At 40.6% G+C, this 24,121-nt stretch overlaps 1 protein-coding gene across 5 annotated transcripts; it reads left to right on the top strand.

Annotated features, from left to right (window-relative positions):
- Nucleotides 1-12,991: 12,991 nt before the first annotated feature.
- cd59b (CD59 molecule (CD59 blood group) b) lies at nucleotides 12,992-22,444 on the top strand. Of its 5 annotated transcripts, none has more exons than XM_079560628.1 (4): nucleotides 12,996-13,085; nucleotides 13,270-13,285; nucleotides 17,808-17,909; nucleotides 22,207-22,444. In XM_079560628.1, the coding sequence occupies exons 1-4, from the start codon at nucleotides 13,041-13,043 to the stop codon at nucleotides 22,407-22,409; spliced, it is 366 nt and encodes a 121-aa protein (XP_079416754.1). In that variant the 5' UTR covers nucleotides 12,996-13,040; the 3' UTR covers nucleotides 22,410-22,444. The 5 variants fall into 5 exon arrangements, with proteins under 5 accessions (XP_079416751.1, XP_079416754.1, XP_079416752.1 ...); XM_079560626.1 differs by lacking the exon at nucleotides 13,270-13,285 and adding an exon at nucleotides 13,598-13,613 and having other exon boundaries at nucleotides 13,000-13,085; XM_079560627.1 differs by lacking the exons at nucleotides 12,996-13,085; nucleotides 13,270-13,285 and adding exons at nucleotides 13,213-13,260; nucleotides 13,598-13,613.
- Nucleotides 22,445-24,121: the final 1,677 nt, after the last annotated feature.

Raw genomic sequence — 24,121 nt, 5'->3', positions numbered from 1 at the left:
TCCCCATACAAATGAATGGCAGAATTCCCCATACAAATGAATGGGCAGAATTCCCCATACAAATGAATGGGCAGAATTCCCCATACAAATGAATGGGCAGAATTCCCATACAAATGAATGGCAGAATTCCCCATACAAATGAATAAGCAGAATTCTCCATACAAATGAATGGGCAGAATTCCCCATACAAATGAATGGGCAGAATTTCCCATACAAATGAATGGCAGAATTCCCCATACAAATGAATGGGCAGAATTCCCCATACAAATGAATGGGCAGAATTCCCCATACAAATGAATGGGCAGAATTCCCCATACAAATGAATGGCAGAATTCCCCATACAAATGAATGGGCAGAATTTCCCATACAAATGAATGTGCAGAATTCCCCATACAAATGAATGGCAGAATTCCCCATACAAATGAATGGCAGAATTCCCCATACAAATGAATGGGCAGAATTCCCCATACAAATGAATGGGCAGAATTCCCCATACAAATGAATGGCAGAATTCCCCATACAAATGAATGGAAGAATTCCCCATACAAATGAATGGCAGAATTCCCCATACAAATGAATGGGCAGAATTCCCCATACAAATGAATGGGCAGAATTCCCCATACAAATGAATGGCAGAATTCCCCATACAAATGAATGGCAGAATTCCCCATACAAATGAATGGCAGAATTCCCCATACAAATGAATGGGCAGAATTCCCCATACAAATGAATGGGCAGAATTCCCCATACAAATGAATGGGCAGAATTCCCCATACAAATGAATGGCAGAATTCCCCATACAAATGAATGGAAGAATTCCCCATACAAATGAATGGCAGAATTCCCCATACAAATGAATGGGCAGAATTCCCCATACAAATGAATGGGCAGAATTCCCCATACAAATGAATGGGCAGAATTCCCCATACAAATGAATGGGCAGAATTCCCCATACAAATGAATGGCAGAATTCCCCATACAAATGAATGGAAGAATTCCCCATACAAATGAATGGCAGAATTCCCCATACAAATGAATGGCAGAATTCCCCATACAAATGAATGGAAGAATTCCCCATACAAATGAATGGCAGAATTCCCCATACAAATGAATGGCAGAATTCCCCATACAAATGAATGGGCAGAATTCCCCATACAAATGAATGGCAGAATTCCCAATCCCGTAGAAAAAACTTGAAAACTGCAGAAGGCGTAATTTTTCTGGGTATTCAACTCATTTTTGTAACTCATTTTTTTGGTCATTTTTTGTCATTTTTTCGTCTAATTTTTGTCATTTTTTGTCAATTTTTTATCAAATATTTCTCACATTTTTGTCATTTTTTTGTAATTTTTGTGACATTTTTGCCACTTTTTCATCAATTTTTCGTTACTTTTTTGTCAAACTTTTCTCACTTTTTGTCACATTTCCATCATTGTTTTCGTCTCAGTTTTGTTGCTATTTCCACACCTTTTTTCCAGAAGCTTTTGGATTGGGGTAAAGCCAAACTGGAGAAAATGTGCTCGGTTCAGAGTTAAGGGGTTAAAAGAAAAGCATCCAAAAACAAAAATGCCCTGGAAAAGCAACAAAAAAGTGACAAAAACACATGTATTCAGTTACTCTGCTCCACTGAGGAAAAACATGTTTTTTTTTGTCATTTCAGAAAATAAAATCAATACGAACTTGAACATAGGTCTGTGTGCAAAGCAGGGGCGGATCTGGTAAAAAGAAAATCACGGGGTGGCGAGCAGGGTCAGGGGATCATTTCTGGGCAACACACTTTACAATGTCACACAACAAAACGTGACGAAAACGTGACGACAAAGCGATGAAAAAAGCCCCGAAAAACAAGAGACGAAAACACAACAAAAAAGTGACGAAAAAGCGATGAAAAAAGCGATGAAAAAAGCGATGAAAAAACAACAATAACATGAAAAAAAAAAACCGAAAAACAAGAGACGAAAACACAACGAAAAAGTGACGAAAACAGGCCAAAAAAGCCACAAAAAAGAAATGAAAAAGCAACAAAAACATGACAAAAATGCAGCGACAGCGTGACAAAAAGTTACCGTCACTTTTCTAGATTTGAGCTTTCAAATGAGGCGTTACAGTGCTGCTCTCCAGTCAAGAAGCTTTTAGATTTGGGCAAAGCCGAACTGGAGAAAATGCTCTGGGTGAAGGCGGGGGGTCAGAGGTTCACATATGTATTTGTGGAAGTGTCACATTTACGCTGACCAGAGTCCAATTTTTTATCAATTTTTGTTATTTTTTGTCATTTTTTGGTCAAATTTTAATCAAATTTTTGTCATTTTTTTGTTATTTTTTCGTCAATTTTTTAATCAAATTTTTGTCAAATTTTTGTCATTTTTTCGTCAATTTTTTATCGAATTTTTGTCACATTTTGGTCATTTTTTTGTCATTTCTTTTGACAGTTTTGTGACATTTTTGCCACTTTTTTTTTGCCACTCATCAATGTCTTCTCACTTTTTTTTGTCACATTTCCATCATTGCTTTTGTCTCAGTTTTGTCGCTATTTCCACACCTTTTTTCCAGAAGCTTTTGGATCGGGGTAAAGCCAAACTGGAGAAAATGTGCAACAAAAAAGTGACAAAAACACAACAAAACGTGACGAAAACGTGACGACAAAGCGATGAAAAAAGCGATGAAAAAACAACAATAAAAGAAAAACAAGAGACGAAAACAGGCCAAAAAGCCACAAAAAAGTAATGCAAAAGCAGCAGAAACATGAGGCGTTACAGTGTCGCTCTCCAGTCAAGAAGCTTTTAGATTTGGGCAAAGCCGAACTGGAGAAAATGCTCTGGGTGAAGGCGGGGGGTCAGAGGTTCACATGTGTATTTGTGGAAGTGTCACATTTACGCTGATTTGGGCCAGACTGACCAGAGTCCAGGGCTGGTTTTCAGTCCCAGTCCGGCCCTGTGTGAACAATATCTCCATTAGTTTAACGTCTAAAAGTGTTTTCATTCTTCGACACAAGGCTGAGCTCTGTGTCTCTGTATGTGTCCACATCTGCGCTGTGTCCCTCTCTGTATGTGTCCACATCTGCACTGTGGCCTCTGCCTTAATGCTCTCCCGTCTCCACAGTCTCTCATTGACACTGAAGTGACACTGGGGGGGGTTTGGAGTCGTAACACGGGCCGTTTGTGCAGAGCGTGAGCAGCTGTGGAGCCTCAGAGACTGTGAGAGGGAGACGTCTCTGACCGTCACTGACCACACTGACCACGGCCGGCTTCAGGAGCCGAGACGACCGGCTTCAGGAGCCGAGACGAGGGCCTTCAGGAGCCGAGACGAGGGCCTTCAGAGTGAGGAGACGGCCGGCTTCAGGAGCCGAGACCAGGGCCTTCAGAGTGAGGAGACCAGGGCCTTCAGAGTGAGGAGACGAGAGCCTTCAGAGTGAGGAGACGAGGGCCTTCAGAGCGAGGAGACGACCGGCTTCAGGAGCCGAGACGAGGGCCTTCAGAGTGAGGAGACGACCGGCTTCAGGAGCCGAGACGAGGGCCTTCAGAGTGAGGAGACGGCCGGCTTCAGGAGCCGAGACCAGGGCCTTCAGAGTGAGGAGACCAGGGCCTTCAGAGTGAGGAGACGAGAGCCTTCAGAGTGAGGAGACGAGGGCCTTCAGAGCGAGGAGACGAGGGCCTTCAGAGTGAGGAGACGAGGGCCTTCAGAGTGAGGAGACGAGAGCCTTCAGAGTGAGGAGACGAGAGCCTTCAGAGTGAGGAGACGAGAGCCTTCAGAGTGAGGAGACGAGGGCCTTCAGAGCGAGGAGACGAGGGCCTTCAGAGTGAGGAGACGAGGGCCTTCAGAGTGAGGAGACGAGGGCCTTCAGAGTGAGGAGACGAGAGCCTTCAGAGTGAGGAGACGAGAGCCTTCAGAGTGAGGAGAAGTTGCTTTCAGTGGCTCGTGCAGTTCAGAGCGAGGCTGGAGAGGTTTTACTGGGTCAAATTCTCTAAAACTGTGTCTAATTTCGCACAAAAGACCGGCTTCTTCTTATGCAAGTCTTGAAGATGGCCGACAGCTCAGTCCATTCACTGAGGTTCACTTCAGTTCACTTTGGATCAAAAGGAGAAAGCAGGGGTTCGGAAAGGCTTTGAATGTTATTGGTTATTGACACAAGAAAAGCCAGATAAAGCCCCTGTATTAAAACTGTATCCTGTACATGTATCCGCCGCCCCCTAGTGGCTCAGGGGTGTGATGTACAAAAGGCCCCTTTCCTTTAAAATTAACCATTGCCTTCAGAAGTTTCCTGATGACCAGGGGCGTATTCTGGAAGAGCACAGAAGGGCCACTGGCTCTAGGGCCACCGGTCTGGCCTCTCACACCCTGCCGTAATCGAGCTTTACCCAAATCTAAAAGCTTAAAAGAAAACCATCCAAAAACGAGGATGAAAACGGAACAAAAAATGTGCCGTAAAAGCAGCAAAAAGGCGACAAAAAAGTGACAAAATGTGACGAAAACGTGACGACAAAGCAACGAAAAATCGATGGAAAAACAACAAAAACATGAAGAAAAAAAAAAAAGAAAAACAAGAGACAAAAACCCGACACCAAACAACAAAAATGCGGCGAAAAAAAGTCACCATCACTTTTCTAGATGATGCGTTGTTGCTGTGTTGTGTCACCTTTTGTATGTTTTTTTTCTTTTTTTTTTTTTTTGGTCACATTTTTGTTGAATTTTTGTCACTTTTTTGTTGAGTTTTTGTCACATTTTTGTTGAATTTTTGTCACTTTTTTGTTGAGTTTTTGTCACATTTTTGTTGAATTTTTGTCACTTTTTTGTTGAGTTTTTATGACATTTTTGTTGAATTTTTGTCATTTTTTTTGTTGAGTTTTTGTCACATTTTTGTTGAATTTTTGTCACTTTTTGTTGAATTTTTGTCACTTTTTTGTTGAGTTTTTGTCACATTTTTGTTGAATTTTTGTCACTTTTTGTTGAATTTTTGTCACTTTTTTGTTGAATTTTTGTCACTTTTTTGTTGAATTTTTGTTACATTTTTGTTGAATTTTTGTCACTCTTTGGTTGAGGTTTTTGTCACTTTTTGTTGAATTTGTGTCATTTTTTTGTTGAGTTTTTTGTCACATTTTTGTTGAATTTTTGTCACTCTTTGGTTGAATTTTTGTCACATTTTTGTCGCGTTTACATCCTTGCTTCCTTCTTATTTTTTGTGGCTATTTTGGTGTTTTTTCCCAAGAAGCTTTTTGATTGGGGTAAAGCCAAACTGGAGAAAATGGGATCCGTTCAGGTGGGAGTTAAGAGGTTAAAGGAACAGGCCCACCATTTTCCCATCCTGAGATACGTTCTTACCTGAGCTTAGACGAGTGGATGCGTACCTGTCCGGTCTTTGTGCGTGCGCTCAATCACATCAATTTGTCTCTTTCGACCCGGGTTTAGTCCTGATTTGATCTTGATCTTGGTCTGGTGGTGCTGAACTGGAGAAAATGCTCTCGGTAAATACGGGTGGTAAGAGGTTAACGTATCTTTGTGGAAGTGTCGCATTTACGGTAATTTGGGCCGGGCTGACCGGAGTCCAGGGCTGGTTTTCAGTCCCAGTCCGGCCCTGCTGATGATTTCTGAATGATCACATGTTGACCTAATGACTAAATCGAGTCGACCTGTGTGTGTAATGTAATGTCAGATCAAATACAGCTGCTCTGTGATGGTCTCAGGTCTGTTAAGAGACTCTTGTGGAGCAGAAGCATCATGAAGTCCAAGAACACCAGACAGGTCCAGGATCAAGTTACTGAGAAGTATAAAGCTGGGTTAGGTTAGAAAAACTTCTCTCAAAGTCCAGTTAAAAACACCATCCAGGAATGGAAAGAGTCTGGCATCACTGCAAATTAGGGCTGTGCAATTAATCGAAATTCGATTACGATTTCGATTACAACAGTAAACGATTACAAAATTAGCATAATCGCAAAAAATCGATTATAATTTTTATTTATTTATTTTTTTCCAATTTTTTTTTCTATTTTTTTTTCTATTTTTTTCAATTATTTTTTTCTTCTAATTTTTTATTTTTGTCACTTTTTTGCTGGATTTTTGTCATTTTTTAGCTGGATTTTTGTCACTTTTTTAGCTGGATTTTTGTCACTTTTTTGATGGAATTTTGTCATATTTTTAGCTGGATTTTTGTCACTTTTTTGCTGGATTTTTGTCTTTTTTTTGATGGATTTTTGTCTTTTTTTTGATGGATTTTTGTCACTTTTTTGATGGATTTTTGTCATTTTTTGCTAGATTTTTGTCACTTTTTTGCTGGATTTTTGTCACTTTTTAGATGGATTTTTGTCATTTTTCTGCTGGATTTTTGTAATTTTTTTAGCTGGATTTTTGTCATTTTTCTGCTGGATTTTTGTAATTTTTTTAGCTGGATTTTTGTCACTTTTTTGCTGGATTTTTGTCACTTTTTTGCTGGATTTTTGTCATTTTTTGCTAGATTTTTGTCACTTTTTTGATGGATTTTTGTCACTTTTTTGATGGATTTTTGTCACTTTTTTGATGGATTTTTGTCACTTTTTTGATGGATTTTTGTCACTTTTTTGATGGATTTTTGTCATTTTTTGCTAGATTTTTGTCACTTTTTTGCTGGATTTTTGTCACTTTTTTGCTAGATTTTTGTCACTTTTTTGCTGGATTTTTGTCACTTTTTTGTGGAATTTTGTCATTTTTTTGATGGATTTTTGTCACTTTTTTGATGGATTTTTGTCACTTTTTTGATGGATTTTTGTCACTTTTTTGATGGATTTTTGTCACTTTTTTGATGGATTTTTGTCACTTTTTTGCTGGATTTTTGTCATTTTTTTGCTGAATTTTTGTCACTTTTTTATGGATTTTTTTAAAGGCAACAAATAATCGTTTGAATAATCGTGATTTCAATTATGACAAAAATAATCGTGATTATTATTTTTTCAATAATCGAGCAGCCCTACTGCAAACCTACCAAGATCCGGCCGTCCTCCTAAACTTACTGACCGAACAAGGACCGCCCTGACCACAGCTGTTACCGAGACACCTGTGGTGACCCTGGATGAACTGCAGAGAGACACAGCTCAGGTGGGGGAAACTGTGGACAGTGTGGCCCCATACCTAATTATTCTGATAACAGACAATGAAAGAAGAAAACACTGCATTAGAATATTCAATGAAGGTTCTTGAGTCTGTACTCTGTAGTATCAAATGTTTCGCCTCTCATCCAAAAGGCTTCATCAGTGCAGTAAGGTTCAGACGCAGACCACAGGGAGTTCAGCCTGGTTTAGCCCCTCCTCTCCATTAAGAGCCGTTCTCCTCTGAAGGTAAACATCTGTGTAATTTAAAGGGACTATACAGAGTTCAAAAATGTTTAAATGAAGTATTTTCCTCCCCCTACATGTTCCTCCATGTCCTCACGTGTAGAATGAGCTCAGACTCACCACAACTGTCTCTAAAATCCTGCACTCAAAGCGTTGATATAGAGTTAATATAGAAGCTGCAGTTACGCATAAGACCTGAGGTGGCAGTAGTGAGAATAGAAATGGCCAACTTGCATCGAGCCCCTTTAACGTTAAGGTTAAAGTGTGCTTTATTGTCCCCGTAGGGAAGTTCGTCCATTGTCCCATGATCCAGAAACTCCTTAACCTCTTAACTCCCGCCTGAACCCAGAGGATCTTTTTCCTCACGTCAGATTTTTTTTTCTCCATCATTTTTTTGTTGGGGATTCGACTCATTTTTGTCACTTTTTTGTCATTTTTTTGTCAATTTTTTGTCAATTTTTTGTCACATTTTTATCACATTTTTGTCATTTTTTAATCACATTTTTGTCACATTTTTGTCATTTTTTTGTCATTTTTTTGTCACATTTTTATCACATTTTTGTCATTTTTTAATCACATTTTTGTCACATTTTTGTCACATTTTTGTCATTTTTTTGTCACATTTTTGTCACATTTTTGTCACATTTTCGTCATTTTTTTATCACATTTTCGTCATTTTTTTATCACATTTTTGTCATTTTTTCATCATTTTTTTGTCACATTTCCATCATTTTTTTTCTTCTCAGTTTTGTTGCCATTTTTTTCCAGAAGCTTTTGGATTGGGGTAAAGCCAAACTGGAGAAAATGTGCTCGGTTCAGGTGGGAGTTAAGGGGTTAAAGTGGTTCTTTCAAACTTTTACTTTCAGAAAACCTTCAGCGATGAGGCCCGGCTCTCCTTTAACACTTTCAGACCGTCTGAAAAACATCATCAAGAAAGTTCGAAGCATAACTTTAAAACAAACAGCAGGGGGAGATTCAAGACGCAGATGCTGGATCCCTTTGAGGAAAAAAACAAATCTGAAACGTATTTTGAACAATGGGATGATCTGTGGGACGGTCCTGGCGTCTGCAGCTACAGACAAACAGTCTGACGCCAAACCGACGCTTCCTCCCACGGCGCCGTGCGGCCTCGGAAACAGAAACATCAGTGTCCAAATGTCATTCACCCAGAGGAACGAACCATTCTGTCCTCTGAGCACAAACAAGACGGGACAGGATCTTACATGAGCGAGCGACAGGGCTGGACTGGCCATCGGGAGATTCAGGAGTTTTCCCGATGGGCCGACGTACTTTTGGGCCGGTCAGGTCGAGATAAGGCCCGTGATTTCCTTTCACCGGCCCACAATTAGCGTGAAGAGCCGTCAGAGTCTCTATCGTTACTCAGATGCAATTACACAACTCCTCCACTAGAGGGATGTGACGCCCTCTGGTGGCCTTTCTTGAGTTACGGTTCACAGATAATCTCTATAATGAGCGATGAGCCTCTGGGACATCACACTCATGCCCCTCACACTGTGAATATAAGAGGAAATAGTTTATTGTAACTCCCTCCAGGACCCACAGAACCTCAGACCTCGATTTTTATACACTTTAGACAAATGTTTGCAAAGAAGTGCATGCTGGGAGTTGTCAGGTGACTCGTCGTCAGTGCAGTTTGTGAATCTTCTAGTTTCCATTGAAAGGATTTACAATGTTTGGCCTTTTTGTGATTTCTGTCCTCACTCCACACCTCCTGAACTCTGAGGTGAGTTTTACCGTTTCATCTTCATCTACAGTCGATCATTTGTTTTGAGAAGTTTATTTGTGTTGCAGTCGCGAGTGGAACTTCATTAAGGAACGCACATTTTAAGATTGTTTAGTCATTTTACAAAAGTTCCTTCAAGTTATAAATGACAAGATGAAAGCGTTGAGTCTCTGAGGCGTGAGCTTGAATTCAGCAGAAACAAAATGTAGCTTTTGTCCTCGATTCGTAGCTTATACTGTTTTAGTTCAAGCCAAGAGCTTATTGTTTTGCTCATCACCTCCACAATTGCATTGAATATGACTGATTTTTTTTTTTTTTAGAGGGCCGGTCTTGACCCAAAAGTCCCGGGCCGATTTTTTCTGCCAGTCCAGCCCTGGCGTCCGACATCAGTGTGAACGAGGGAACGGCTCTGCGTTTAGAGCCACCTCCATGGGAGCGCCGCAAGGGTCTGCTTTGGGACCGCAGCTTTTTAGCATCTGTATGGGTGTTCTTGGGTGGAATTGATCATTTTTGCTGTAACCTGGCACATGGAATCTCCTCTTTCTTAGACTAATGTTGTTTGTGCATTGTCCCTGATCAAATAAAATAGATTCAAAAGTCCATAAAGATCATGAAGTGAACAAGTGAAGCTGATAAAAGACCCTGTAGATTAGGTCTCGGCTTGTTTATGAAATCCTTTATTCATTTGGCTGTGAGAAGGTTCAGGTCGATGCTCTGCTTTGATTTTGCAGCTCCAGAGCGATTTCTTCTGAAGTTTCCCTGGAGGACGTCCGAGCGTGGGCTTCGGGCAGATGTGAGGGCGTTGTGAGTCTGTGGGTCACACTCTGGTCCTTGTTCCTTCACTCCTTTGATCATTTGGAACAGTTAAAGCTGGAGTTCCTTTTACTGAGTTTATTATGGGTTTATTCAAACTGATGCAGTGGAGCAGGGCCGGACTGGGACTGAAAACCAGCCCTGGACTCTGCTCAGTCTGGCCCAAATTAGCCTAAATGTGACACTTCCACAGATACACATGTGAACCTCTGACCCCCCGCCTTAACCCAGAGCATTTTCTCCAGTTCGGCTTTACCCAAATCTAAAAGCTTCTTGACTGAGAGCAACACTGTAGCACTTTTTTGTGGCTTTTTGGCGTGTTTTCATCTCTTGTTTTTCAGGGGTTTTTTTCATGTTATTTTTGTCACTTTTTTTTATGGATTTTTGTCTTTTTTTTGCTGGATTTTTGTCTTTTTTTTTGCTGGATTTTTGTCTTTTTTTATGGATTTTCGTCACTTTTTTGTCACTTTTTCGTTGTGTTTTCGTCTCTTGTTTTTCAGGGTTTTTTTCATGTTATTTTTTCACCGCTTTTTTCATCGCTTTGTCGTCACGTTTTCGTCACATTTTGTTGTGTTTTTGTCACTTTTTTGTTGCTTTTCCAGCGCATTTTTGTTTTTGGATGCTTTCCTTTTAACCTCTTAACTCCCGCCTTCACCCAGAGCATTTTCTCCAGTTCGGCTTTACCCAAATCTAAAGGCTTCTCGACTGGAGAGCGACACTGTGACGCCTCATTTGAAAGTTAAAATCTAGAAAAGTGACGGTAACTTTTTGTCACGTTGTCGCTGCATTTTTGTCATGTTTTTGTTGCTTTTTCATGACTTTTTTGTGGCTTTTTCGTTGTGTTTTCGCCTCTTGTTTTTTGGGGTTTTTTTCACGTTATTGTTGTTTATTCATAGGTTTGTCGTCACATTTTGTTGTGTTTTTGTCACTTTTTTGTTGCTTTTCCAGCACATTTTTGTTTTCGGATGCTTTTCTTTTAAGCTTTTAGATTTGGGTAAAGCTCAAACTGATCCATGTCTGCCCTTAAAGGTTTGAAATCACATAATTAACCCAAATCCCCTTCAGGCCGGCTGCACTTCCACTCACTGACAGTTTCAATCCAGCATCGTGTTGGACCTGTGAGCCTAGCAGCTGTTTAGCATTCGTTAGCATTTTAGGCAAAGGGTGACCAGATGTCCGACTTTACCAGGAGCAGGTTTGAAGCCTCCGTCCCCGTGGATTTCTCCAAAACCAGTGATTGTTTTTTAGCAGTGCCGTCCCAGGGGCAGAGTTTTTACATGTTTTTCTTGAGTTCCTCCACAAGTTTTTTGTGTGTGTTTTTTTTAAAGCAGTTACCAAACAGGGCGTTGTGACCTCCTGGTGCGTTGTGTATGTGTGCGCCTTTAAAAAGCTCCAGCTCAGTCGTGGAAACATGTTTAGGCCATAATTCAGTCTGTGCCGTGTCTAATAACAACATGTCCAGGAGAAATCATCAAATCATCAAAATGTGCTTGTAAACTTATGGATTTATAGGCTGCTAAAAATGGCAATATTTAAATTTGAGATTTTTTCCCCCAAAATGTTGGGGGCTCTACAGAGAAGTGTGAGGCTCAAACTGACGGCTTCTGTCTAACGAGGGCCTCGTTAGTGACTCACGAGGACCATCTTTGTGAAGCTGTAACTCAAAGACCTTTATCAGATCCACATCCTGCTTCTCCTGCAGCAAAGCTACATCCCAACGGTGGCTCAGCGGTTAGTGCTCGTGCCTCACAGCCCCAAGGTCCCGGGTTCCATTCCCACCTGGACGGGGCCTTTCTGTGTGGAGTTTCATGTTCTCCCCGTGTCTGCCTATAGTGGTAGGTTATAAAAACATGTACAATAGGTGAATCCTCCAGCCAGGTGTTTCTGACCTCCAGCCTGGCTCCACATCATGGAGACGGGTCCCCGAGCGCCGGCCCTGCTGGAGCTCACGGCTCCTACAGGAGCGACACTGAGGACGGGTCAAATGCAGAGAACTCATTTCTCTACAGAGATTAATACAGTATAAATTAACTTAATAAACTAAAATCTAGAACAGGGGTCGGCAAATTTGCGTCGTGGCCGATTTTCATTTTTGCCAAAACATCAAGGGCCGAACCTCCCCATAGTCGCCAAAAGTATTTTTTTTTTCTGCAAATGCTAGTGTTTTACATCTGTGGTACGGCTTCGGGACCCACTATGAACCCAGGATGACAAGCCACGACCCAAATGAAACGCTCCATATATCGTACAAAATATTGTGTTTTTAAGTTTTTATGGAATAAGTATATATGTTTTTGAGAGATCAAAAAAACCCAATAACATTAATTTTAACAGACTCCCGTGTGATTTCCATGCATTTTCAGATGGAAAATTTAAAAATTTAAAAGTTCCTTATAGTAAGTATGCTTGCGGGTTTTTTAAGGGTTTTAAGAGTACTTTATCATGTATTTTATCTCTTATTTGCATAATAATATTTCTCATAATCATCTTGAGGGCCAGAGGTTCTGTGCTGGAGGGCCAGATTTGGCCCCCGGGCCTGACGTTGCCGATCCCTGATCTAGAAGATGAAGATGAACACTCCACTTCCTTTGTGGAGCCCCTGACATTTTTTCTTTTCAGATATTCAAGTCTTGCTAAATCTAGCAGCCTATAAATCCAGAAGTTTATAATCTAGCACATTTTTGATGATTGTTCTTGGACATATTGTTATTATTAAATGACAGCCCTGTATGTGTTTCCTGTATATGTTTCCTGTATATGTTTCCTGTATATGTTTCCTGTATATGTTTCCTGTATATGTTTCCTGTATATGTTTCCTGTATATGTTTCCTGTATATGTTTCCTGTATATGTTTCCTGTATATGTTTCCTGTATATGTTTCCTGTATATGTTTCCTGTATGTGTTTCCTGTATATGAGATTTAATTCAGGAAAACTGCTTTAAAATGGAAATAAAGAGTGTTTCTGTGGCCGTTCTTCATAAGTTTGTGAAACACTGTGAACATAGTTGTTTTTATACAGAACTCTGAGGACAGGGGGGGGGGGGGGGGGCTCAGGGGGGGGCTCAGGGGGGGGGGGGCTCAGGGGGAGGGGTCTGGACAGTGGGTCTTTGTGGTCCCGGGACAAAGACCGGCTCTGAGGGTCCGGACTGGACTCAGACCGGGCTTAGACCTCTGAAGGACCAACATGAACCAGAGGAGAGGACCAAGACTTTTACTGCTGCTGCTGCTGCTGGGGACCGTCCAGACAGGTGAGCCCGGACTGACCCGGGACTAACCGGGACTAACCGGACTGAACCAGGACTAAACCAGGACTGACCCGGACTAAACCAGGACTAAACCAGGACTAAACCAGGACCAACATGAACCAGAGGAGTGGACCAAGACTTTTACTGCTGCTGCTGCTGCTGCTGCTGGGGACCGTCCAGACAGGTGAGCCAGGACTGACCCGGGACTAAACTGGACTAAACCAGGACTAAACCAGGACTAAACCAGGACTACACCAGGACTAAACCAGGACCAACATGAACCAGAGGAGAGGACCAAGACTTTTACTGCTGCTGCTGCTGCTGCTGCTGGGGACCGTCCAGACAGGTGAGCCAGGACTGACCCGGGACTAACCGGGACTGAACCAGACTAAACCAGGACTCAACCAGGACTAAACCAGGACTAAACCAGGACTAAACCAGGACCAACATGAACCAGAGGAGTGGACCGACGTTTTTACTGCTGCTGCTGCTGCTGGGGACCGTCCAGACAGGTCAGCCAGGACAGGGGGACTCAACCGGGACTAAACCAGGACCAAACTGGACTAAACTGGGGATAAACGGGATTAAACCGGACTAAATCAGGAATAAACTGGACCAAATCAGGGCCAAACTGGACTGAACTGGATTAAACTGAACTAACTCAGGGATAAACTGGACTAAACTGAACAAACTCAGGGATAAACTGGACTAAACTGAACTCAATCAGGGATAAACTGGACTAAACTGAACAAACTCAGGGATAAACTGGACTAAACTGAACTAACTCAGGGATAAACTGGACTAAACTGAACTAACTCAGGGATAAACTGGACTAAACTGAACTAACTCAGGGATAAACTGGACTAAACTGAACTCAATCAGGGATAAACTGGACTAAACTGAACTAACTCAGGGATAAACTGGACTAAACTGAACTAACTCAGGGATAAACTGGACTAAACTGAACTAACTCAGGGATAAACTGAACTAAACTGAACTAACTCAAGGATAAACTGGACTAAACTGAACAAACTCAAGGATAAACTGGACTAAACTGAACTAACTCAGGGATAAACTGGACTAAACTGAACTAACTCAAGGATAAACTGGACTAAACTGAACTAAATCAGGGATAAACTGGACTAAACTGAACTAACTCAAGGATAAACTGGACTAAACTGAACTCAATCAGGGATAAACTGGACTAAACTGAACTAACTCAGGGATAAACTGGACTAAACTGAACTAACTCAGGGATAAACTGGACTAAACTGAACTCAATCAGGGATAAACTGGACTAAACTGAACTAACTCAAGGATAAACTGGACTAAACTGAACAAACTCAAGGATAAACTGGACTAAACTGAACTAACTCAGGGATAAACTGGACTAAACTGAACTAACTCAAGGATAAACTGGACTAAACTGAACTAAATCAGGGATAAACTGGACTAAACTGAACTAACTCAAGGATAAACTGGACTAAACTGAACTAACTCAGGGATAAACTGGACTAAACTGAACTCAATCAGGGATAAACTGGACTAAACTGAACTAACTCAGGGATAAACTGGACTAAACTGAACTAACTCAGGGATAAACTGGACTAAACTGAACTAAATCAGGGATAAACTGGACTAAACTGAACTAAATCAGGGATAAACTGGACTAAACTGAACTAACTCAGGGATAAACTGGACTAAACTGAAGAAACTCAGGGATAAACTGGACTAAACTGAACTCAATCAGGGATAAACTGGACTAAACTGAACTAACTCAGGGATAAACTGGACTAAACTGAACAAACTCAGGGATAAACTGGACTAAACTGAACTAACTCAGGGATAAACTGGACTAAACTGAACTAAATCAGGGATAAACTGGACTAAACTGAACTAACTCAGGGATAAACTGGACTAAACTGAACAAACTCAGGGATAAACTGGACTAAACTGAACTAACTCAGGGATAAACTGGACTAAACTGAACTAACTCAGGGATAAACTGGACTAAACTGAACTAACTCAGGGATAAACTGGACTAAACTGAACTAACTCAGGGATAAACTGGACTAAACTGAACTAACTCAGGGATAAACTGGACTAAACTGAACAAACTCAGGGATAAACTGGACTAAACTGAACTAACTCAGGGATAAACTGGACTAAACTGAACTAAATCAGGGATAAACTGGACTAAACTGAACTAAATCAGGGATAAACTGGACTAAACTGAACTAAATCAGGGATAAACTGGACTAAACTGAACTCAATCAGGGATAAACTGGACTAAACTGAACTAAATCAGGGATAAACTGGACTAAACTGAACTAACTCAGGGATAAACTGGACTAAACTGAACTAACTCAGGGATAAACTGGACTAAACTGAACTAACTCAGGGATAAACTGGACTAAACTGGACTCAATCAGGGATAAACTGGACTAAACTGAACAAACTCAGGGATAAACTGGACTAAACTGAACTCAATCAGGGATAAACTGGACTAAACTGAACTCAATCAGGGATAAACTGGACTAAACTGAACTAACTCAGGGATAAACTGGACTAAACTGAACTAACTCAGGGATAAACTGGACTAAACTGAACTCAATCAGGGATAAACTGGACTAAACTGAACTAACTCAGGGATAAACTGGACTAAACTGAACTCAATCAGGGATAAACTGGACTAAACTGAACTCAATCAGGGATAAACTGGACTAAACTGAACTAACTCAGGGATAAACTGGACTAAACTGGACTCAATCAGGGATAAACTGGACTAAACTGAACAAACTCAGGGATAAACTGGACTAAACTGAACAAACTCAGGGATAAACTGGACTAAACTGAACTAAATCAGGGATAAACTGGACTAAACTGAACAAACTCAGGGATAAACTGGACTAAACTGAACTCAATCAGGGATAAACTGGACTAAACTGAACTCAATCAGGGATAAACTGGACTAAACTGAACTAACTCAGGGATAAACTGGACTAAACTGAACAAACTCAGGGATAAACTGGACTAAACTGAACAAACTCAGGGATAAACTGGACTAAACTGAACAAACTCAGGGATAAACTGGACTAAACTGAACAAACTCAGGGATAAACTGGACTAAACTGAACTCAATCAGGGATAAACTGGACTAAACTGAACTAAATCAGGGATAAACTGGACTAAACTGAACTAACTCAGGGATAAACTGGACTAAACTGAACTCAATCAGGGATAAACTGGACTAAACTGAACTCAATCAGGGATAAACTGGACTAAACTGAACTAACTCAGGGATAAACTGGACTAAACTGGACTCAATCAGGGATAAACTGGACTAAACTGAACAAACTCAGGGATAAACTGGACTAAACTGAACTAACTCAGGGATAAACTGGACTAAACTGAACTAACTCAGGGATAAACTGGACTAAACTGAACTCAATCAGGGATAAACTGGACTAAACTGAACTAACTCAGGGATAAACTGGACTAAACTGAACTAACTCAGGGATAAACTGGACTAAACTGAACTAACTCAGGGATAAACTGGACTAAACTGAACTAACTCAGGGATAAACTGGACTAAACTGAACTAACTCAGGGATAAACTGGACTAAACTGAACTAACTCAGGGATAAACTGGACTAAACTGAACTAACTCAGGGATAAACTGGACTAAACTGGACTCAATCAGGGATAAACTGGACTAAACTGAACAAACTCAGGGATAAACTGGACTAAACTGAACTCAATCAGGGATAAACTGGACTAAACTGAACTCAATCAGGGATAAACTGGACTAAACTGAACTAACTCAGGGATAAACTGGACTAAACTGAACTAACTCAGGGATAAACTGGACTAAACTGAACAAACTCAGGGATAAACTGGACTAAACTGAACAAACTCAGGGATAAACTGGACTAAACTGAACAAACTCAGGGATAAACTGGACTAAACTGAACAAACTCAGGGATAAACTGGACTAAACTGAACTCAATCAGGGATAAACTGGACTAAACTGAACTAAATCAGGGATAAACTGGACTAAACTGAACTAACTCAGGGATAAACTGGACTAAACTGAACTCAATCAGGGATAAACTGGACTAAACTGAACTCAATCAGGGATAAACTGGACTAAACTGAACTAACTCAGGGATAAACTGGACTAAACTGGACTCAATCAGGGATAAACTGGACTAAACTGAACAAACTCAGGGATAAACTGGACTAAACTGAACTAACTCAGGGATAAACTGGACTAAACTGAACTAACTCAGGGATAAACTGGACTAAACTGAACTCAATCAGGGATAAACTGGACTAAACTGAACTAACTCAGGGATAAACTGGACTAAACTTCTGGTAAATATATTTTCCAAAGGTTTCCAAAGTTAAAGCCCTGTTTCATTGTGATCCAGTGGCTCTGACACTGAGGTCACCATGAAGGAACACATTGAAACATGTTTTAAACAGAAAAACGTTGAAATAGAAAATAACTGATACAGCTGTGGCCTCGTTTCAATGTGCTTAACGTCCAAAGATCCAGAGTTCATTTTCCACCACCATCAACACCAGATCTTGCAGTGATGATGGGAGAGTGTGATCGCGAAGTTGAAGGTTTCCTCGCATTGGGCTGAGAGTGAAACTAAACCAAAGCAAACACTGACCTTCCTGGTTCTGGTTTCCCTCAGGGCTGAGTCTGCGCTGTTACAAATGCTCCGACTACACCGGCCGCTGTCACAACGTCCAGGAGTGCACCTACGAAGACTCCTGCATCTCCATCAGCGAGAGAGGTCCAGTACTTCACTTACACAGTATTACAATGGAATATTCAGGAGAGAGAGGTCCAGTACTTCACTTACACAGTATTATGAAGAGAGGTCCAGTACTTCACTTACTAGGGCTGCTCGATTATTGAAAAAATAATAATCACGATTATTTTTGTCATAATTGAAATCACGATTATTCAAACGATTATTTGTTGCCTTTAAAAAAATCCATCAAAAAAATGACAAAAATCCATCAAAAAAAAGACAAAAATCCATCAAAAAAATGACAAAAATCCATCAAAAAAATGACAAGAATCCATAAAAAAATGACGAAAATCCAGCAAAAAAGTGACAAAAATCCATTAAAAAAGTGACAAAAATCCATTAAAAAAGTGAAAAAATCCAGCAAAAAAATGACAAAAATCCATTAAAAAAGTGACAAAAATCCATTAAAAAAGTGACAAAAATCCATCAAAAAAGTGACAAAAATCCATCAAAAAAGTGACAAAAATCCATTAAAAAAGTGACAAAAATCCATCAAAAAAGTGACAAAAATCCATCAAAAAAGTGACAAAAATCCATTAAAAAAGTGACAAAAATCCATTAAAAAAGTGACAAAAATCCATTAAAAAAGTGACAAAAATCCATTAAAAAAGTGACAAAAATCCATTAAAAAAGTGACAAAAATCCATTAAAAAAGTGACAAAAATCCATCAAAAAAGTGACAAAAATCCATTAAAAAAGTGACAAAAATCCATCAAAAAAGTGACAAAAATCCATCAAAAAAGTGACAAAAATCCATTAAAAAAGTGACAAAAATCCATTAAAAAAGTGACTAAAATCCAGCAAAAAAGTGACAAAAATCCAAAAATTAAAAATTAGAAAAATAAAACATTAAAAAAATTACAAAAAAAAATTGAAAAAAAAAATTGGGAAAAAAATAAATAAATAAAAATTATAATCGATTTTTTGCGATTATGCTAATTTTGTAATCGTTTACTGTTGTAATCGAAATCGTAATCGAATTTCGATTAATTGCACAGCCCTATCACTTACACAGTATTATGAAGAGAGGTCCAGTACTTCACTTACACAGTATTATGAAGAGAGGTCCAGTACTTCACTTACAGAGTATTATGAAGGAATATTCAGGAGAGAGAGGGGACGGGAAACAGGAGGCTTAGAGGAAGTGGAGTCTTGTGAAATGTGTTTTTTTCGTTTGCCTCCTCAATGTATTTTTCCTATAGCCGTTAGCATCACCAGAATCTTCGTAACGTTCGTTGTGTCTACTTGTGTTGTAGCATCACTTTTCAGGTTTGTTTTGTCAGACACTAAGGTTAGAGATGTTAAAGATCTTTTACCTTTACATGTTTCAGCGCCATCTGCAGGCCGTCATCAGAAGTATCACCGGCGTGCGGCGACGTGTCACTTATCAGCTGTTCTTACTTCCGAGGCGTGACCAGTCCAACAGGTCCCAACAGGTCCGACAGACTGGCCACGCCCCCTGACGGTCCCAACAGGTCCGACAGACTGGCCACGCCCCCTGCCGCCCGGTGGATTCAGGGCGACAGGGGGCGTGGTCATTGGAGGAGGGTGTCCCAGGTGTGGGACAGGAGAAACGCTCCTTCGTCCCGGTTGATGGTGCCCGTGCTCCGTTTCCTGATTTCTATGGCTTCTTTTATCCAGCGTTTGAATTTATCGGTTTCCGATCCAATGACCCGAGCCTCGTCCCGGTCCATGATGTGGTTGTTAAAATAACACAGGGGGAAAAATGCAACGCAATTTACGAGATACCAGGCAAATCATGCAACAAATCATACATGGGAGAAACAGGACGACCTTTCCACATAAGAAAAAAGGAACATCAAACAGAATGCGAAAAAGAAACAAGGGGACGACTCACACGGACAGAAAAAGAAAAGGCAGAACAGGAGAATTTAAAATCGGCTGTTTCGGACCAAAAGAAACAACCACATCTAGGGCTGTGCAATTAATCGAAATTCGATTACGATTTCGATAACAACAGTAAACGATTACAAAATTAGCATAATCGCAAAAAATCTATTCTAATTTTTATTTTTTTATTTTTTTCAATTTTTTTTTTCAATTTTTTTTTCCAATTTTTTTCCAATTTTTTGGATTTTTGTCACTTTTTTGCTGGATTTTTGTCTTTTTTTAATGGATTTTTGTCACTTTTTTTATGGATTTTTGTCTTTTTTTATGGATTTTTGTCACTTTTTTGATGGATTTTTTTAAAGGCAACAAATAATCGTTTGAATAATCGTGATTTAAATTATGACAAAAATAATCGTGATTATTATTTTTTCAATAATCGAGCCACCCTAACCACATCATGGACCGGGACAAGGCTCGGGTCATTGGATCGGAAACCAATCAATTCAAACGCTGGATAAAAGAAGCCATAGAAATCAGGAAACACGGACACCATCAACCGTGACGAAGGAGCGTTTCTCCTGTCTCACACCTGGAACACCCTCCTCCAATGACCACGCCCCCTGTCACCCTGAATCCACCGAGCGGCAGGGGGCGTGGCCAGTCTGTGGGACCTGCTGGAACCGTCAGGGGGCGTGGCCAGTCTGTGGGACCTGCTGGGACCGTCAGGGGGCGTGGCCAGTCTGTGGGACCTGCTGGAACCGTCAGGGGGCGTGGCCAGTCTGTGGGACCTGCTGGGACCGTCAGGGGGCGTGGCCAGTCTGTCGGACCTGCTGGGACCGTCAGGGGGCGTGGCCAGTCTGTGGGACCTGTTGGGACCGTCAGACTGGTCACGCCTCGGAAGTAAGAACAGCTGATAAGTGACACGTCGCCGCACGCCGGTGATACTTCTGATGACGGCCTGCAGATGGCGCTGAAACATGTAAAGGTAAAAGATCTTTAACATCTCTAACCTTAGTGTCTGACAAAACGAACAAAAACAGTGATACTATTACCAGGATCATCATCATTATTTGTCAGGCTCTCTGTCCAAAAAGACCCACAACACAAACAAAACATGCAATAAAACAGAATATTATAAACTGTACCGGTGCTTCTGCAGGAGAATTCAGCAGCGTCCATAAACCTGTGAATCGGATTTACCATGAACTGATCTTGGTTTTTACTCATTACAGCGACTTTGAGCTTTTTCATAGAAGCTCTTTTTAACCATTTTGGCGAAATATAAACTTATTTATCACATATAAATAGAATCATGTCTAAATCGGGTCCATATAGAGCAGATTGTTCAGCCGTAGTCGTACCTAGGGCTAGTGTTACTATTAGCACGATGCTAACATGTAGCATCATGGTAGCATTCTCCATTATTTTTGTATTCATGGGCTGTTGAACCACTTTGCTCCTCCCCATGTATCTTTACTTTTTAGAAAACTATGTCGCAGTTAGCATGTAGCATGAAGCTAAAGTTAGAATTATGATTAGCATTTCCACTTCTCTGTGTCTCTGCGTCTTTAGGGAGATAATAATAGATGATACTTCCATAACTCAGTATCTGTTGAAGTAGTTTTGGCGAGAGAGTCGTTTCTTTTTCCTCTTTCCCGTTTGTTATCGCTGCCGTATCTGGGGGGGTATTCTACAAAATGTACTTTTTCCAGCTTTCCATCATGTTATTCTGTCACTCCCTCATTAAAAACATGGCTGAAGTGTTGCCTTGGCACATTCACGTATTTCTGAGTAATCTGTACAAACTCTGATGGCGGCCATTTTAGGGATAGCTTTGCCTGAGTCCTCCTAGGAACGCCCCCACCTCCTGGAGACGCCTCCGAGCTTTGGTCACCAGCCGAGTAACCGACCACTGCTCCTCAGCAGAACCCCCTCCCCACTGATGCCACAGACAGCGTGTGGAGGGGGCGTGTCTAAAGGCTCAGAGGTTCTTAAAGAGACAGAGGCCTATTTCAAGACATTCACTACAGCCATTTTGAGAGAGACATTTTATACAAGGCAGTTATTCTAATTTACTGCATTTACAGACCAACAGGAGGTTTGTCATCATTGTAGTGGGATATAGACTGGTGCTATGGGACTGACAAAAGCAGAATACCCCCTCTTTAAAGCAGAACACCCCCTCTTTAAAGCAGAACACCCCCTCTTTAAAGCAGAACACCCCCTCTTTAAAGCAGAACACCCCCTCTTTAAAGCAGAACACCCCCTCTTTAAAGCAGAACACCCCCTCTTTAAAGCAGAACACCCCCTCTTTAAAGCAGAACACCCCCTCTTTAAAGCAGAACACCCCGTCTTGAAATCCTGATAATTCACTGTGCTGTAAAGTAAAGTAAAGTAAAGTTCTGCTCTTGTGTCCTCTCCTCAGGCGGGAAAACGATCCGTCAGTGTCTGCGCTACACGGACTGCGAGAACTCCCGTCTGCAGCAGATGTTTCCGTCCATCAGCGGCTTCACGTACCGGTGCTGCAGCAGTAACCTCTGCAACAACTCGGGCGCCTCGGCCGCCTCTATCGCCCCCTACAGTCTGCTGGCCCCCGCGCTGCTCGCCCTGCGCTCCACATGGCTCTGAATCACACAGGAAACGGGAAACGAGCGCCTCTATCGCCCCCTACAGAAGAAAAATCCATCAAAAAAGTGACAAAAATCCAGCAGAAAAATTACAAAAATCCAGCAAAAAAGTGACAAAAATCCAGCAGAAAAATGACAAAAATCCAGCAGAAAAATGACAAAAATCCAGCAGAAAAATGACAAAAATCCAGCAGAAAAATGACAAAAATCCAGCAAAAAAAATGACAAAAATCCAGCAAAAAAGTGACAAAAATCCAGCAGAAAAATGACAAAAATCCAGCAGAAAAATGACAAAAATCCAGCAGAAAAATGACAAAAATCCAGCAAAAAAATGACAAAAATCCAGCAAAAAAGTGACAAAAATCCAGCAAAAAAGTGACAAAAATCCAGCAAAAAAGTGACAAAAATCCAGCAAAAAAGTGACAAAAATCCAGCAAAAAAATGACAAAAATCCAGCAGAAAAATGACAAAAATCCAGCAAAAAAAGTGACAAAAATCCAGCAAAAAAAGTGACAAAAATCCAGCAAAAAAATGACAAAAATCCAGCAAAAAAGTGACAAAAATCCAGCAAAAAAGTGACAAAAATCCAGCAAAAAAGTGACAAAAATCCAGCAAAAAAAGGACAAAAATCCAGCAAAAAAAGGACAAAAATCCCCAAATTAAAAATTAGAAGAAAAAAAAACATGAAAAAAATTGAACAAAAAAATTGAAAAAATAAATAAATAAAAATTATAATCGATTTTTTGCGATTATGCTAATTTTGTAATCGTTTACTGTTGTAATCGAAATCGTAATCAAATTTCGATTAATTGCACAGCCCCACTTCTCACACAGCACACGGGAAACGAGCGCCTCTATCGCCCCCTACAGTCTGGAAAGAGTAAGATATTAGAAATGCATTAGGAATGAATTTGGACCACAATAAACTGTATAAACTTTTTGTAAACAAAGAGGATCTAATCCAGGGCCTTGATGAGAATTTATCTTTCATAATTGAGAGGGTTTGGACAGTGTTTTTTATTGTAGTTACAGCTTATATTACTGTTTCAAAAATGTAACTGAATTACACTACTTTGAGTTACTTCTGAGTTACTTTTGACAAAATACAAACACAAATATTATTGCCACTGAGCAGAAGAGCGGTCAAAGATTTCATTTTCCTTTGTTATCTCCATTTTCTCTTGTTTTGTTTTGACGACACAGCTGCAGATCACCAGTGGGCGAGGAACACGCTTCTGTATGGTCCTCATGGCGGGACCTGACATGGCTGTAACACCGCCCCCTGGTGGCCGGGGGCGACTCCAACCGACACTCAGGAGCATTGATTCTGGCTCCTTTTTCTTTTTCTAAAAATCGCTTTGACCCACGTGACCCATGTGACCCATGTGACCCATGTGACCCACGTGACCCATGTGACCACGCTGGGGGAGGTCAAATATTTTCAACCAGGCTAGTTTTTGTTTATCAGACCGAAATTTGGAAGCATTTTCAGTGCTTTGACTGTCGATCAAGCTCTGAACGGGACCAGCTCATCTTTATTCTATTAAATCTATGTCAGCAGCTTATCCTTCATTTTTGTTCATACCTTTAAATGCACTTGCAATGACTAATATATTCTCGTATTTTGTTTCAATAATATGTTCTAGGGCTGCTCGATTATTGAAAAAATAATAATCACGATTATTTTTGTCATAATTGAAATCACGATTATTC

Source organism: Gobius niger (genome assembly GCF_951799975.1).
Source record: "Gobius niger genome assembly, chromosome: 7".
Lineage (NCBI taxonomy): Eukaryota > Metazoa > Chordata > Actinopteri > Gobiiformes > Gobiidae > Gobius > Gobius niger.
Note: the sequence above shows the minus strand (reverse complement) of the source record. Positions and strands in the feature narration are given on the sequence as shown.

What these genes read in the sequence shown, in the direction of transcription:
- cd59b (XM_079560625.1), top strand. Translation starts at nt 13,041, where the DNA reads ATGAACCAGAGGAGAGGACCAAGACTTTTACTGCTGCTGCTGCTGCTG. An exon ending in GCTGGGGACCGTCCAGACAG is followed by an intron (nt 13,105 to 17,807) that starts GTGAGCCCGGAC and finishes GGTTTCCCTCAG; the next exon opens with GGCTGAGTCTGCGCTGTTAC. An exon ending in CATCTCCATCAGCGAGAGAG is followed by an intron (nt 17,910 to 22,206) that starts GTCCAGTACTTC and finishes TCCTCTCCTCAG; the next exon opens with GCGGGAAAACGATCCGTCAG.